The sequence below is a fragment of the Penicillium maclennaniae genome (genome assembly GCF_028827695.1).
Source record: "Penicillium maclennaniae strain IBT 15551 chromosome Unknown utg000002l:1.0-2354659.0:1.0-2356205.0, whole genome shotgun sequence".
NCBI lineage: Eukaryota > Fungi > Ascomycota > Eurotiomycetes > Eurotiales > Aspergillaceae > Penicillium > Penicillium maclennaniae.
Window position 1 is genome coordinate 1,381,067 of NW_026623214.1, and position 15,289 is coordinate 1,396,355.

Here is a 15,289-nt window from a genome sequence, read left to right on the forward strand (position 1 = left end):
CTCATTTGATGTCGCATAGTGGAATGGACATCGCGCGCTGCTGGCAGGCGGTCGATTTTGACTTGTATTCGTATTACCATTAGTATACGGTCATGTGACAGTCACTCCACACATCAAGTTACTCTCCCGGTAAGATACTTGTAATGGGAGTCATTGCTTTATAACTTCCATGGAACAAGATAATTCATCTCCCAAAGAGTAGCTTTAAACTAAGACTTAGGGTAGCTCCCTTTCACTAAAAGGCCAAATTGACCACATTTGCTGTTATGAAGGTCAGCAGCGCCTTCACTATGCCACCTATCAATTTTAAGATTGTATGAAATGTTGTGGTCTGACTGTGTCTAACATGGCAACAGATCTAAATCCATCGACTATTGAAAGAGAAGGACATGAGCCCGGTGGAGAAGATGAATCAGACTACTTGGGTCTTTTTCCACCGTTTCTTAGGTTGCTAGGCTCTCTTGGACCTTTTGGGCCTGAGGCATTAACGGAGGTTGTCCGTTGACACCTTGGCAACCGTCAGATATTTCAGGTCGTTGCCTCCGCACCGCCAAAGCGTTACGAATGCAGCAATTCTGAGGACCTGAAAATGAAAATAATTAGACTCCCGAGGTCTCTCGAAGCGCAAATTGAGAAGACAGCTGTAGAGCTCGGTTCGGGTCTGGCCGTGCTCTTGAGAGTTCTTTTCACATCGACTGAGTCACAGGATCGCGAGATGCTAACATAGCATCCCCATAATAATGGAATTGTCTAACAGATTACTGATTGTCGTTATCACCTCGGGAGTATTTCGGGAGAGATAATGCCCCAGAGTCGATCAGTCCATGACCATACACATACACATTCATCCCGCTCTCAAGCGAGAAACCTAGCGAGGGATGCAAGTTCATTGATCTGTACTTCAGCTATCTACCCCCAACATTGTCACGGTTCCCCTTCCCGGGTAGTCTCGGTTGGAAAATTCGCGAAAGAAGTACTTGGCAAGATGTGTGTTTCACCGAAAGAGAGGATCGGAGGAACGAACCTAATTGCGGCCCATGTGGACCCGCTAAAACTTTGTAGTTGGGTTTCTTCTTCTACGACGTCCCCATACGATCAGCCTCCCGTTGATAACCGACTCGGAGGCTTTCATCTGGGGCCAGAAGAATATCTTTTACCTAACACCACCGAAGCTAACAGGACAACTAATGGAAGCTTATCGTGCAGCGCCCATCGGCATTGGGCTATATGCGACCATCACCCAGGCATCCTGGGTTAGCAGGGGACCCGCTCACGAGAAACGGAAGTCTGGCAACTCTCCACTTTCGTCGCGAGAGGATAGCAAGTGGAGAAGTTTCGATGTCATCTAGGGCTTCAGGTATACCCCCCCCCCTGATGGAAGGATCTTGTTTGGTCAGCCCACAATTTGCGTCCTGCTCATTAGCTCGTTCAATTCCATTGAAATCTTGCCTTTTTTCCCCAGTTCTTTCGTAATGGTTTCCTGCACCTGGGGCAACTGAACTTCTTCCAACTCTCATCCCACGCGACCATGGACTACGAGGAGATCTCTGCTGCGCAGGCTGCCAACCGCGACGATGCTACTAAGGATATGTCGGCCGACGCCTTGAGGGCGCGCAATGAGGCTATCATGGCGTCGCCGCTATACAATGCCCAGTTCGCGGGCGACGATCTGACGAAACACCTGGACACCGAGGAGGGTGATGTCTACGATCGCGGCATCAAGCATTTCAGTCGTCTGGGCTGGAAGCGCTTGACTGTCGTTATGATTGTCGAGGCTATTGCGCTGGGAAGTCTGTCGATCCCGTCTACTTTTGCAGCTCTCGGCATGGTGGCAGGTGTGATTACCTGCGTTGGTATCGGTCTAATTGCTATCTACACGAGTTACATCGTAGGCCAGACGAAGCTGGCTTACCCGGAGATTGCAAGCTACGCAGACGCCGGCCGTGTGATGGGTGCGAAGCTCGGATGCCCTCGTTTCGGCTACGAATTGATCAATGCGATGCTGGGCATCCAATTGCTCTTCCTCACTGGCTCGCACTGTCTGACTGGAACCATCGCATGGCGGAGCATCACAGGGAGCGACATCTGTTCTGTGATCTTCGGTGTTGTCTCGGCCATTATCCTGCTCTTGCTTGCGATCCCGCCGAGTTTCACGGAGATGGCTGTGTTGGGATACATTGACTTCGCCTCCATCATCATTGCCATTGGAATCACAATTATCGCGACTGGTGTCTCATCTACTAATGCCCCTGGTGGGCTGTCCGCCGTCGACTGGTCGGCGTGGCCTAAGGAAGGCCTCACCTTTACCGATGCTTTTGTCGCCGTGACGAACATTATCTTCGCTTATAGTTTCGCTCTATGCCAGTTCTCGTTCATGGATGAGATGCATACGCCGAAGGATTTCGTCAAGTCGATTTGGGCTCTGGGTATTGTTGAGATCATTGTCTATACCCTCACGGGTGCATTGGTATATGCCTTTGTGGGCTCAAGTGTTCAAAGTCCCGCGCTTCTGTCCGCCGGCTCGCTTGTCAGCCGAATTGCCTTCGGTGTTGCTCTGCCCGTGATTTTCATCAGTGGGTCCATCAACACCGTCGTCTTTGGACGTCTTGTGCATGGTCGCATTTTCGCAAACTCGCCTATTCGCTTCGTGAACACCAAGATGGGTTGGTTGACTTGGTTGGCTGTGATTTCCGCGGCGACGATCGTGGCCTTTATCATTGCCGAGGTCATTCCCTTCTTTGATGATCTGCTCTCGATCTCGTCTTCGTTGTTCATTTCTGGATTCACCTTCTACTTCCCTCCTATGATGTGGGTGTTGCTTCTTCGCGAGGGTAGCTGGTGGACTAAGAAGAACATGGCTCTCGCTGCCGTCAACCTGCTTACCTTTATCATTGGCTTGGTGACGCTGGTTGCCGGAACCTACGCTAGTGTTGATGATATTGTAAGACTCTCTCTTTCGGTGACTTCATTTAATGGCATTGGTCTAATTCGAGACAAAAAACAGGTTCTTAAGTACCGCGCCGGCACTGTCCATGGTGTCTTTACCTGCGGCTCCCCAGAGTAAATGACCGTCGGTCTTTGCAACCCTTTTTTCGGTTATTTTTTTTATCATGTTTTTAGCGAAGCATACTGTGTACAATCTGTTTGAAGTTAGATGAAGGCAAGATCGAATATAGATATAATCATTCGTATCATTGGCGCATTACCAATAGATGTATTATGGTTGCATTTACTTCCGTTTCTCTCCAATAAGCAAAAAGAAATAGTCTTTATGTTCAATCAAAATAGCTAATTTTATCATGTCTCAAATTCCGTGTACAATTAATCAGTCAATCAATCAACCAGAGGAGGCTTGTGCCTGCAAAGGCTCCCCCATGCCGCCAAAGGTGACGGACTTAATGGTCATGAACTCATCAATACCGTACTTGCTGCCCTCACGACCGAAGCCGCTCTGTTTGACACCACCGAATCTGTAGACAAGTTAGAAGGAATGTCATTCAAAAATGAAAAAAGGGGAAAAAAAAAACTTACGGAGACGCAACGTCACTGATCAGACCAGTGTTGACACCAACCATGCCAACCTCCAGAGCCTCGGCAACACGGAAGATGCGGTGCACATTGCCACTGAAGAAGTATCCAGCGAGACCAACCTCAGCCCTATTAGCCAGATCCACGACTTCCTTTTCAGTCGTGAAAGGGAAGAGACCAGCCACAGGACCGAAAGTCTCCTCGGAGGCGAGGAGCATCTCCTTGGTCATGCCAGTCAACACTGTAGGCTCATAGAAATTGGGTCCCAGTGCAGAAGCCTTCTGTCCACCAATAGCAACCTTGGCACCCTTGGAAGTAGCATCCTGAACGTGGTCGTGCGCCTTCTCAGCAGCACGCTCGTGAATAACAGGGCCGTGGGTAATACCCTCCTCGAAACCACCACCAAGCTTGAACTCCTTGACCTTGGCAACGAAGCGCTTAGCGAATTCATCGTAAATACCACTCTGCACGTAGATCCGGTTCGCGCAGACACAAGTCTGGCCCGAGCTGCGGAACTTAGAGGCAATAGCACCCGTGACAGCGGCGTCCAGGTCCTCAACATCGTCGAAGACAATGAACGGCGCGTTACCACCCAGCTCCCATGACACCTTCTTGAGAGTCGATGAAGCCTGCTTCATCAGGAGTCGACCGACATTAGTCGAGCCAGTGAAAGACACCTTGCGCACCTCCGGGTGGGTAGTAATCAGCTCGCCCACGGCCGGAGTGTTCTTGCCCGAAGTAACAATGTTCACAACACCCTTGGGGATACCAGCGCGGTGTGCCAGTTCAGCGAGGGCGTTGGCAGTGAAGGGCGTCTCGGCAGGGGACTTTGCAACCACAGTACAGCCCGCCGCCAGGGCCGGGCCGATCTTGCGGGTAATCATAGCTGCGGGGAAGTTCCAGGGCGTAATAAGGCCGCACACGCCAACGGGCTGCTTGAGCGTGATGACACGGTTACCGGGTACAGAGGCGGGAATGGTGTCGCCGTAGACGCGGGGCGCTTCCTCGCTGAACCACTCGAAGAAGCTGGCGGCGTAGTTCACCTCACCCTTGGCATCGGCCAAAGGCTTGCCGTTCTCCCATGTGATCAGTTTGGCCAGGTCGTCTGCGTTATCCATCACGAGCTGGTACCAGCGGCGCAGCATGCGCGCGCGCTCGCGGGCGAGGAGTGTTCGGAATTTGGGGAAGGCCTCAGAGGCGGCCTCGATGGCCTTCTCGACATCGGCGGTATCAAGCTCGGGGCAAGTTCCGATGAGCTTGCCAGTGGCGGGGTCTTCAAAGCACGGCCTTGTCAGTTACAGTTTGTAGTGTAGACAGCTCGGTAACCTGCTTACCATGGACCTCAAAGGTCTCGCCCGACTTAGCATCTACCCACTCGCCATTGATGTAGGACTTCTCAATGAAGAGGGAAGGATCTTTCAACTAGACACTCATGTTAGTTTCTCATTGATTTACTCCAACCCGCCAGGTACTCACCTCAGGCTTGTGGTGTCCCATAGTGTAGAGTCTCTTGAACGCCGGCGGCGGGGGAATGGAAACAGGGTAACGAGTGCGAGAACGCAACAATTGACGCGAGACGGGGCGAATAAGTCGCTCCATTATGAAGTCACCGGCTCGCGGAGGCAAGTCGTGTGGGGGAAAGAAGTCCGAGCGAGAAGAGACGCGGAGATAGGATGTGCGGGGAGTTAGAGCCGTCTTTAAAGGGCGCTGTTTTGCGAAAGGGTGGGCTCAGAGCTTTTAATAAACGACTTATGGTTTGCTCTGATTGCTCTTTGGGTCCGAGAAGCACCGAGTACACCGAGGACGGAGATCGTGCCGCGAAAGCTGGAGCTCAGAAGGGAAGCTGAATGCTAAGCGGGGACCGTTGCTTTTGCCTAGTTGATGTCATTGTAGGATTCTTGTTCCCTTGGCGGAGTGAATCTCCGGTTTCGACGCTCGAGAGCTTAAGCGCTCAAGCTTTCTAGAATACTACTTGCTATTTTGCTTCATTCACAATTCTCTTTCATATCATTGCCTTGACATCAATTTGGGGATGCTGTCCACTGTGACTCTCGGGGTGAAGACCTCCAGCTCAGTTGTAATACAATTACATACATTACAATATTCGGTGTTTTCAACGAATCAAGAGCTCAGCATGATGAAACGGTCGGAGACTTTCACCAATCGAAAACCACAGATTTTCTCCGATTTTGAGATAGCGTTACGGAATTACAACAACTTGTTGATAAAGCCCCGGTGGATATCAGAGTATTCGCGAAATCACGAGATCCACGGCGTTTAGGAAGGACCAGCCGATGCCGCAGTCCGTTGAAATAACCGTATACAGAATCAATTCACTTACGCGAAATTGTCATCAAATGGGATATCATAGTCAGATAATATACAGCACGCTCTAATCAATCACAATCACTTTAGGCTCCTCGGTCTGCCGACTTTGAGATCTGGATGTCGACCTCTCCCGCTCCTGATATCCCGGATGAACTCTCTTGATATGCAGATTCAAGTTCCAAGTTCTTGAAAAACCCTCCAGATGCCGTGGGCACGACTTGATAGGACAGACGAGGTCCGCCTTGCGATGCTCTCCCTTGCCCTTGGGTCGGCGCGACGTTGACCTTTCAGGACTACTTCTCTCCGGGGTCGTACCAAGACTTGGAGCAAATCCAGGTACGATCGTGTGCGGGTTGACGGGTGTTTCGACCGGCATTGAGCCTGCTTCTCGCGAATTGGACTTGTTGCGTCGCGAGTGCGACTTCGACTGGTTTCGGGAGACCTTTTTGCGCTTTCGATCGGGAGGATCAGTATCACTGTCTTCGGACTGGCTCTCGTGGTAGTCGTAATATATTGATTTATCCTCTTTTCGTCCGGCTGGTGCGATCCGGCCTTCACGGAACGTGCGGAATGTCATATCTTGGTTGAACAGATCGGCGCACCGCTTCGAGGCACGCATGACGGCGTCCCGGGGAAGACCGATCATGGATGCGAGACCCATGACTTCGCTCCAGTCTCGTAAGGGCAGTTTTGCGTTGAATGGGATGCCGTCATCACTACAATCATCCTCCTCCTCGCTGGCCTCATTGACCTCATTGACCTCATTGGCAGACGCACGAGAATCGCGCGACTGGTCTCGAGACTGAGATGTCTCACGCGTACTTGCGCCTTCTGACTTGCCTGGCGATGAACGCTCGTCGTGAGAGCGTTTGCGACCTCGCGACTCCCTTTTGCTACTAAGCCCCTCACCGGACTTGGATTCGGTTGCATTGTCATCAAGGCGAGGCTTTGGACGACTTCGATTCTGGCGCTCGTCGATTCGATAGTCCATGGTGCGTTGTAAAGCGGTCAGAAGTCTGTCCACTTCTGTGATCACGTTCCGGGCAAGAGGCCGCAATTGTCGCCGGGCGACATCATCGTCGGTCTGCAGAGCTGGTTGAAGAAATGACGGATCGGCATATGGGCCTAGGTCTTTTCGGTCATCCTCGTCTTTCTCATCCTCCTTGTCCATCATGGCATCTGGGTCGATCGACCTTTTCGACTTGTTGGTTTTGATTCCATCAAAATCCCAATCACGATCTAGGAAATTCTCCTTCGAGATTCTCGTCATTACCGCAATAATTGACTCTTCAAGCTCTGCGCTGGGTCGAGGATCGGGTGGCATTCGGATAGTATCGGGGTCGTTCAACCATTCTTTCATATGGTCATCAGGCCGAGGGACCCGGGATGGCGGCAAAGGCCAAGCACCCCACCGTTTGGAAATAGTTGTTTTCTCGTCTCCTTCTTCCACGACTCCTTGTGTATTATTCTTACTTTCAAGACGAACCATGTACGAGTTATAGAGATGTGCCGCAAGATCCCTTGATTGAGCCGTTGTCAACCCTTCGTAGCTGGCTAGGGCGTCTGAAATGAGTTTCCGGTATGTGGTTGAATTCCCCGTCCATCGATTTGGGCGATCAACGCCTGGCGGCAGGTCAAGACCACGATCAAGGACATAGCTAATCGGCTGTGGTGCTGTCTTCGTAGGCGACTCAGATCTCGATCGCGTCTGTGATCTTGTTTGTGAACGGGATCGCGATCGCGGTCTAGTTGACCGGCCACGATACTCATTTTTCACGCCACTCTTTGGCCCTTTTGCAAATTTTGCCTCCTTGTCACGGTCTTGAAAGCTCTCTCCGTCAGAGTCATAGTCGACGGCCAGAGGCCTTTCGCGCATGATCATCCCAAGCTCATCTTCTTCATCATTACTGAGCCCCCGGTCCAGAAATTCAGCTTCTGTCTCTGGCTCTGTAGCAACATCTTGAGCTGGGCCGCCAAAGATGGACTTGCGGGCTTGTTCCGGCAGAGAAGATGGAGGCAAGCTCAAATCACTGCTTGGACCTCCAAATAGTGAGCGGTACGGCTGGGCTGACTCTGGAGGTACAAATTGAGAAGAAGATGGTTGTTGCTGCTCTGAGAATGAGGACATGCCTCAGTGCCGTGTTCAGGTTGTAGGCTGAGTGTGTGCCGGGATGTCACATGGATCTTGGTATTGAATTTCGATGACACAATATGAGCTCTGAAATATGACTGGGCATCACTCAAGTAATGTGTCTGCTCAGCTTCTAGCGGATTTGATCATTTATTGCGCTGTCCTGGTCGAGGTCTTGAATGTTGACTTCATCAAAAAATCGAGAGCTAAAGTGGATCTTCGTAAAATCACGTGATCCATACTCTTACCAAGTGCTTGCTGTGGAAACGCCGAGAGAAATCGATCAATAGACCATGAAATGCATTCTAAGCGTCTACAAATATTTCTAAGAAGTCATTTGCAAGAAAAAATTCCAAGTGATATGGCCCATCCATCCATTACATTGAAAACATAAATTTTATGACATGCATATACAGGGGACTATCCCAGCCGCGAACGCCAGCAGAAAATGAACAACCACTCTTTGAATGACACCGCTTACTTCTTAGCAGGAGGGGCCTTCTCAAGCTTGCGACGCTTGGAACGCAGCTTGGCAGCCTCGTCAGACTGCTTCTTGTTCGAGTACATCATCTTCTCGAGCAGCTTGCGCTTCTTCCGGCTCATCATCATCTTCTGGCGTTCGAGTTCCTCATCCTCCTTCTTCTTCTTAGCAGCCAGCTTCTTGGACTGAGCGGTCTTCTTCTTAGAAGACTCCTCGGTGGCACTGCTGGCGGTGAAGGGCAGACCGGCGGCCTCGGCCTCAAGCTCACGCTGGTGCTGGTTCTGGGCAGCCTCGTCGTCATCGTCAGACTCGCTGGCCGCCTCGTTCTCCTCAAATCCACCAAAGTCTTCATCCTCTTCCTCTTCATCACTGGCACTCTCGTCATCGTCGGTTCCGGCAACATCCATTCCTCCGTCGACGGACTCATCGTCGGACTCCTCCTCAACAGCGGCCTTCTCATCGGCCGGGGCCTCATCTTCCATCTCCTCATCACTGTCCCCGGCATCGTCTTCGGCCATCTCGGCCTCACCTTCCTCTTCCTGCTCAGCCAAGGTAGCGCGCGGGTCGTAGCCGCCACGCGAGGGCTTCACCCAGGGGCTCAAGTGAGGAGGGAGGGTGGCACCGGGGGCGTAAAGGTCAGCACGCAGGAGCTTGCCATCATTGATACAATCCCAGACCCACTGGGGCTGAACGTATGTACGACCCGGGATGCGGGTACCAGGCTTAACCTTCTGGGCAGCACCATCCGCAGCAGGAATCGTGGGAAGGGACTCCTGGGGGAGCTGAGGACGATCAACGATCTGGTGAGTGATGCGTGGGTCGGTTTCATCGTGGGTGAAAGCACCGCCACCAAGAACGGCATCCCAACCGATACGCTTACAGCCGAAAGCGTGCAGGATAAACTCAAGAGGAGCCTTGGGGGCCTCACGAGAAATGTAGAACACGAAAGGAGCGAAAAGAGCTCCGGCTTCATTGCCGCTCATATCGGGCTGGGGCAGAGTGTCGGCCTCGGGGGCAGCTGGCTCGAACTTGTCAATGGCGTCGACGTTCTCCTCGGTTGTGTCCATTGCCTGCTCGTCCTTGTTCTGGTCCAGACCGGCTGACTTGATGACCTTGTCCACCTTGGCTTGAAGATCGCTTGAGACCTCTTTGTTATCATTTGCCTGGGTCTTCTTGGACTCAATGGCCTTGGGTTGTTGACCCACTGTGCGGCCCTCGAGGGTGAAGGCAGACAACTCAGCACCGTTCTCGTCACTACGGGTGTCAAACTTGGGAGGGTATCTCAATCCAATGCCGGAGTAAAGACGGAAGTTGACAAAACCCAGGAGTGTGGTGTAAAAGTCCACAAACGTGGCCATGATACGGTAGTCGACGTCACCGTTAACGCGCTGCACAAATCGGTACGGCACCAGCCACATGATATCCTGTCCCTGGATAGTTGCCTGGTAGTAGATACCCTTGATCGAGAGGAAGGACTTGCGCAGAGAGTTGGTGACAATCAGGTAGTGCTGGAACTCGTGGCAGACACGCTGGCAAAGGGCGACAGTCTTGGCGGGAACATGGGTAGTGGAAGGGAGGGTGGCGAACAGGAAGAGAAGAGAAAGAGCATCGTCGAGGTCACGGAGAGCATCGATAAAGGTCGGATAACGCTCCTTGATGACATGGTCCAGAGTGAGCTTCGGGGCATGGTTCTTTTCGAGGCGCGCAGCGTCGCTGACTTCACCACGACCGAGCGAGCGGGCAATCTTCTTGGCAAGTGCCTTCTGGTCACGGAACTTGTTAAGCAGGGGTTCGTGCAACAAGTACTGGATGTCCTTGGTGTAATAGAAGGTGGTGTTCGGGGTCGAGGTCTTTGAGGCCTTCTTCTTGCTACGAGGCTCACGAGGGTAAATTCCTGTGTATCACAGATCCGATTAGCATTTTGAAACGTACAAGCCAAGGAACAACTTATTATTACCCTTGAAAATGCAAAGTCGACGGAAATCGGGCAAAGAGATCTGAAGTTTGCGCACGGCCTGGGTACGAGTGATATAGTTTTTGGCCGCGCCAGAGGTACCTGGAATTGAATATTAGCGATGTCAATCCAGATATAAACGAATCCAGAATGTCAAACATACCCTTCTTCTTGATTTTCGCCATGGTTGAATAGTGAGCTCAAGCAGTTGCTGATAAGAAGAGGAAAAAATTCTCGATAACTTTTTTTTCTGCTGAAGGCGGGTGGCCCGTGCGTTGCGGGCGCCGTGGTTCCTCCGCCTTCAAGGGACAACTACACAACACGCGCTTGTATTCCATTCCATCGCCATGGCAGTGGACCGTCGCAAGGTCGCTGTCTTCAGCGCGGCCTTTATTCTACGCCTGGTACTCGTTTGTATCTTCCCTTCCCTGCCCGACTTGTTGACCGGCCGAGTCGAGGTCTCTACCCCGGTCAACAGCTTCAAGCGACGTAAGTGAACTTCGAATTTGTTACACTCGCATAAGCTGACTTGAAACGACTAGTCCAGGAAGGTTTGTTCCTGTATACGCGAAATGTGTCGCCATATGATGGTGGTGTCTATCACCAGGTGGGTGAAGCGCATGCAATGCAACTACGGGGCTTTTCGATTAACTCGATGTAAAACAAGGCACCACTCCTACTTCCTCTCTTCGCCCTACTTCCCGATGTGAAAAGCAACCCGCTCCCAACCGCGATCTTCTACTTCATTGTTGATTTGGTCAATGCGCATGCCTTGGCTACCATCTCGGAATCGGGGCAGTCAGTTCAGAGCCGACTCCACTCCGCCATTCGGAAGCATATCAGGTGGGACGGGGGATCTGTTGCAGCTTGGTATGTTCAAGGCGCTCGATTTTCTTTAAAATCCATGATACTGACTTGATTAAGGTTCTTGTTTAACCCTTTCACGATCGCAACATGCCTGGCACGGTCGACGAGCGTGTTTACTACAACCGGAATCCTTTTCGCAGTATCCAATGCCGTCAATGGCAATAACATCAATGCGATGCTGGCTCTCGGACTTGCATCCTATCTTTCCCTCTATCCGGCGCTTCTTTTCATTCCTTTAGTACTACTTTGCTATGACCAGCGGGCTTCAAACCTGCCCAACACCGCGGCTTTCACTATCCAAAATGCCTCAATTCTTATAGGCAGCGTTGCAGGACTCCTCGGGTTGTCTTTCCTGATTACCGGGAACTTCTGGGAGTTCATGTCTGCGACATATGGCTTCCACCTATTGGTCCCGGATTTGACTCCCAACGTGGGTCTCTGGTGGTACTTCTTCATTGAAATGTTCGATTCCTTCCGCGAGTTCTTCCTTGGAGTCTTCTGGCTTCATCTTGCGAGCTATGTCGGAGGACTCACCGCAAGGCTTCATCGCCAGCCTCTATTCGTCATTACCTCACTTTTGGGTGTTTTTGCTCTCTTCAAGCCATACCCCAGCATCTCCGACGCATCCTTGTACTTCGCATTCTTGCCTCTGTACCGGCACAACTTCCCATGTGAGTTTCTCTACAGAATGTTACCTCCTAGATGGCAATTGCTAATTGCAACTAGTCATGCGATACACATTTTTCGCCATCTCTGCAATCCTATACGCTAGTCTCCTCGGCCCGGCATTCTATCATCTCTGGATCTACGCCGGGTCTGGGAACGCCAACTTTTTCTACGCGATCACACTCGTGTGGAGTCTAGGCCTCTCAATCCTCCTAGCTGACAGCATTTTTGCCGTCCTCCGTGACGAATGGGAACAAGACCACCCCGAAGCCCGAGGCTCCGAGGTGAAACAAGTGTAATGTACATTAAATCTCAGATCTAGCATCTCAATTCGAGAGCATCAAAGTTCACATAGCAGGCCGCTCAAAGCAAGCTCCTACTTCAAACACTTAGACAAAATCTCATATCCAAACTCCTTGACCGTCCCATTCCTCAACCTTCGTGGCTGAGGCGAGTACTCGTCAACGACATACCCGTTCCTCTGATAGAATTCCCTGGCTATCTCATTAGACTTGAAAACGGTCAACATAGCTTTCTCCAAGCCAATCCGCCGCCCAACCTCCTCCATCTTCCCCATAAGCAATTTACCCAGTCCCTTTCCCCGAGCATTTTCCGACAAGTGAATTTCGTAACAGTAGACAACCTCCTTCCCGTCCTCGTAGGTTACCATAAACGATAAGAACCCCAGCACGGCATCCGGAGAATCCGGCTTGTCTGTGTTGGGTCCCCCGGAAGGACTCCGCACGATTAGATATTTCATGTCGGGAAGTTTCATTTCTTTGCGCTTTGCCGTTCGTGACCAGCCTCCGCCGGAGGCGGCGTAGGCTGAGCCGGATGTCAGTTCTATTAGGTTGAGGCAGGCTTCTAGGTCGGTGGTGCTGATTGTCGCGGCGGAGTATGCATAGATGGGTGTGTCGGATGCATTTGTTTTGAGTTCAAAGTCGTTAGATCTGGGCTCTGGTAGGCCTGGTGTGGGCGGGGTTATGTATTTGGTGACGAAATCTTCGATTGATAACGCGTTGGTGCGTTCAACCAGTGGTAAGCCTGTGCGTGGATTGTTTTAGGACGTGTGGAATTGATGGATAGTTCGAGATTATGATTTCTCGTAGAATATACATTCTGTTGATGGGTGTAGACGTGTATAGACGTCATGAGTCTTTGATAGTTTTTATTTACTTACTTTTGGGCTTGACGCGCTTGGTGGTCGATTGAGATTGTCGCGATCTGAGCTTGGTCACTCGGCCTTCTTTGGTTGATGGCATCTCGGAAAACTCGGGATAATGTACGCGCTCGAGTTGTTCTGGTGGAGGAACGATGTGTTCTTCAGTCATAGTCCATCATCAATTGCGGAGTCGACGGGATCGCGGTTCGGTTGGTCGGAAAGAGCCTGTCACATTCTGGGTCTGCACTAAGCACACCTGGGCCTATTGTTGAAGCTTCTTTTTGCCCAATTTTTTCATTCGCTCGTTTACTCGTTTACTCGGGGCTTTTGTATAATCCTAAAAGGCATTATGGACAACAATCTGAATTTGAACCCCCTTCAATACAGGTTCATTTAATTCAATTTTTCCCAAAAGTTCACGGTCTCTACTTGGTCAAGTCTTTGCGGCGAACAAATATATGTCCAAACCCACCAGCATCACTATTTTATAGAAAGCCCTCAGCAGTCCGCAATCCGTAGAAAGACGTTCTTTCATCTACGCAGAAACCCTCAATTGAGCAGCATGCTCTTCAGCACGTCTCTCGGCCTCAGCTGCACCCAAGTCATTAAAGATATCAACTCACCAAGGTAAAGGATAGTTGTAACGCTTTATGGTCCAACTTGTTTAGAGCGTCGGACTCCGCGTCGGGATTCACAAAATCTAAAAAAAATGTCAACATACGCAAGAAGAAACCAGTAACAAAAATGGGCCTTGGAAGTTGCTCTCTTCACGCGAGGGAGTAACACTCTTAGGCAACACAGAAGAGCCCCGCTGAATAGCCCGCGATACCAGCATTTGAGCGGGGTCTTTGTTCAGCTTGTTAGCAATTTCCACCACCGCTGTGTCATCGACGACACTGTCGATCTATTAGTAGCTGCAGATAATTGTGGAAATCGTGTGTGCATACCGTGAAAGGTTGTAAACGATTTTTCCGAGCGGGCTGTACGCCACGGGCGGAATATTCTATCAAGCAATGAGTTAATGCCAAATTGTTCAGAAACATGAGAAGGGTTGGTGTACTCACCTTGTTCTGCAAGAACTTGGAAAGGTTCTGACTGTAACAAGTAAGAAAGCGCCTCGATTTGGTTCACAGCGGGATCTTCGCAGTCTCTAATAGCTTCTTGGTCCCTTCGATGGTGAGATTTTTGTTACCCATATCTATTTGAGAGTAAAGACAATCGAATGCGACGCTCAGGATGAAAACGATGACTGCGACAGGATTCGCGAATATTCATGCTCCTACAACGATCTTACCCCTCCTCATGTCGCCAATGCGACTTCTCATTGTGACAAGTGTTTACACGCGGTCCGATGATCTCGTGTGCTTCTCGGGGACTCTAGTAGTTGTTAATGGAGTGGCCATCACATCATATGAGTGTTATGAGCTTCGCATTGTGCCATTGCTTGGCCCCTCAGTGGGGTTTGGGCCATAGTTGTGAACCTTGGGCGGAGCATTGCTGATTCTGCCCCCGGCAGCTGTGCCACTGAAAGCGAATTTTTGTTCTTACCAACTACTACCGACATTTACCAAATTATCATGGTCGCTTGGAGAAGCGCTCTCCAACCACCTTTCATGCATACACCATGCTGAACAGATGATGTCAGAGGCTGCTTAAGAGGCTTCACAAGGTGGCAAAGACGCAACTTAGGATTTCTGCGTAACTTCCCAACTTCTTCGTCAAGCAACGCGATAGCAGCGGAAAGCATAAATCCGGCTCCTGAAAAGTACACAAGGCCGCATCTGCCCAATTCGCCCACAGCTCACGCTTCGGTGCTCGAACCGCCAACTTTTGACAATGCCCGAGGTCGGTGAATGCAAGCTGCAGAAAGAAAAGAGATACAGGAGCATCTGCTACATCCGCCAAATCCCGAACAGAGTTGAGCCTAGTTCACTCGGATGGATTGATCAGCAACCACAAAAGTCTCCGAAAAATTGCCCGTCCAGAGGGACAAAATCCAATTGGAGAACCATATGGTTTGGTGTTCTTAATAATCTCTCCGTCAGAGGGTGGAGACGGAAAGTGTCTCCGTCAGAGAGTGGAGACGATAACACAACAACTACGTCAAGTTGTGAAGCTTATATACCGCCCGTTTCTCCTCAGGGAGCTTTGAAATTATTTGTAAAAGCTATC

At 50.7% G+C, this 15,289-nt stretch overlaps 6 protein-coding genes across 6 annotated transcripts; 2 read left to right on the forward strand and 4 right to left on the reverse strand.

The window, feature by feature from the left end:
- Window positions 1-1,528: 1,528 nt before the first annotated feature.
- N7477_001747 (uncharacterized protein) lies at window positions 1,529-3,064 on the forward strand (the record flags this gene model as incomplete). Its single annotated transcript, XM_056963410.1, has 1 exon — window positions 1,529-3,064. One exon carries the CDS (start codon window positions 1,529-1,531, stop codon window positions 3,062-3,064), a length of 1,536 nt encoding a protein of 511 aa, XP_056826329.1.
- Window positions 3,065-3,337: 273 nt separating this feature from the next.
- N7477_001748 (NAD-dependent succinate-semialdehyde dehydrogenase) lies at window positions 3,338-5,127 on the reverse strand (the record flags this gene model as incomplete). Its single annotated transcript, XM_056963411.1, has 4 exons — window positions 3,338-3,470; window positions 3,532-4,801; window positions 4,863-4,950; window positions 5,005-5,127. 4 exons carry the CDS (start codon window positions 5,125-5,127, stop codon window positions 3,338-3,340), a joined length of 1,614 nt encoding a protein of 537 aa, XP_056826330.1.
- A 793-nt stretch (window positions 5,128-5,920) lies between these two features.
- N7477_001749 (uncharacterized protein) lies at window positions 5,921-7,984 on the reverse strand (the record flags this gene model as incomplete). Its single annotated transcript, XM_056963412.1, has 1 exon — window positions 5,921-7,984. One exon carries the CDS (start codon window positions 7,982-7,984, stop codon window positions 5,921-5,923), a length of 2,064 nt encoding a protein of 687 aa, XP_056826331.1.
- A 480-nt stretch (window positions 7,985-8,464) lies between these two features.
- On the reverse strand, window positions 8,465-10,607 carry nop7 (mRNA-binding ribosome synthesis protein NOP7; the record flags this gene model as incomplete). Its single annotated transcript, XM_056963413.1, has 3 exons — window positions 8,465-10,362; window positions 10,426-10,524; window positions 10,586-10,607. 3 exons carry the CDS (start codon window positions 10,605-10,607, stop codon window positions 8,465-8,467), a joined length of 2,019 nt encoding a protein of 672 aa, XP_056826332.1.
- Window positions 10,608-10,769: 162 nt separating this feature from the next.
- N7477_001751 (GPI-anchored transamidase subunit GAB1) lies at window positions 10,770-12,254 on the forward strand (the record flags this gene model as incomplete). Its single annotated transcript, XM_056963414.1, has 5 exons — window positions 10,770-10,911; window positions 10,965-11,029; window positions 11,090-11,292; window positions 11,347-11,960; window positions 12,016-12,254. The coding sequence occupies 5 exons, from the start codon at window positions 10,770-10,772 to the stop codon at window positions 12,252-12,254; spliced, it is 1,263 nt and encodes a 420-aa protein (XP_056826333.1).
- Window positions 12,255-12,331: 77 nt separating this feature from the next.
- On the reverse strand, window positions 12,332-13,286 carry N7477_001752 (N-terminal L-serine N(alpha)-acetyltransferase NAT4; the record flags this gene model as incomplete). Its single annotated transcript, XM_056963415.1, has 2 exons — window positions 12,332-12,999; window positions 13,136-13,286. 2 exons carry the CDS (start codon window positions 13,284-13,286, stop codon window positions 12,332-12,334), a joined length of 819 nt encoding a protein of 272 aa, XP_056826334.1.
- Between the last annotated feature and the right edge of the window lie 2,003 nt (window positions 13,287-15,289).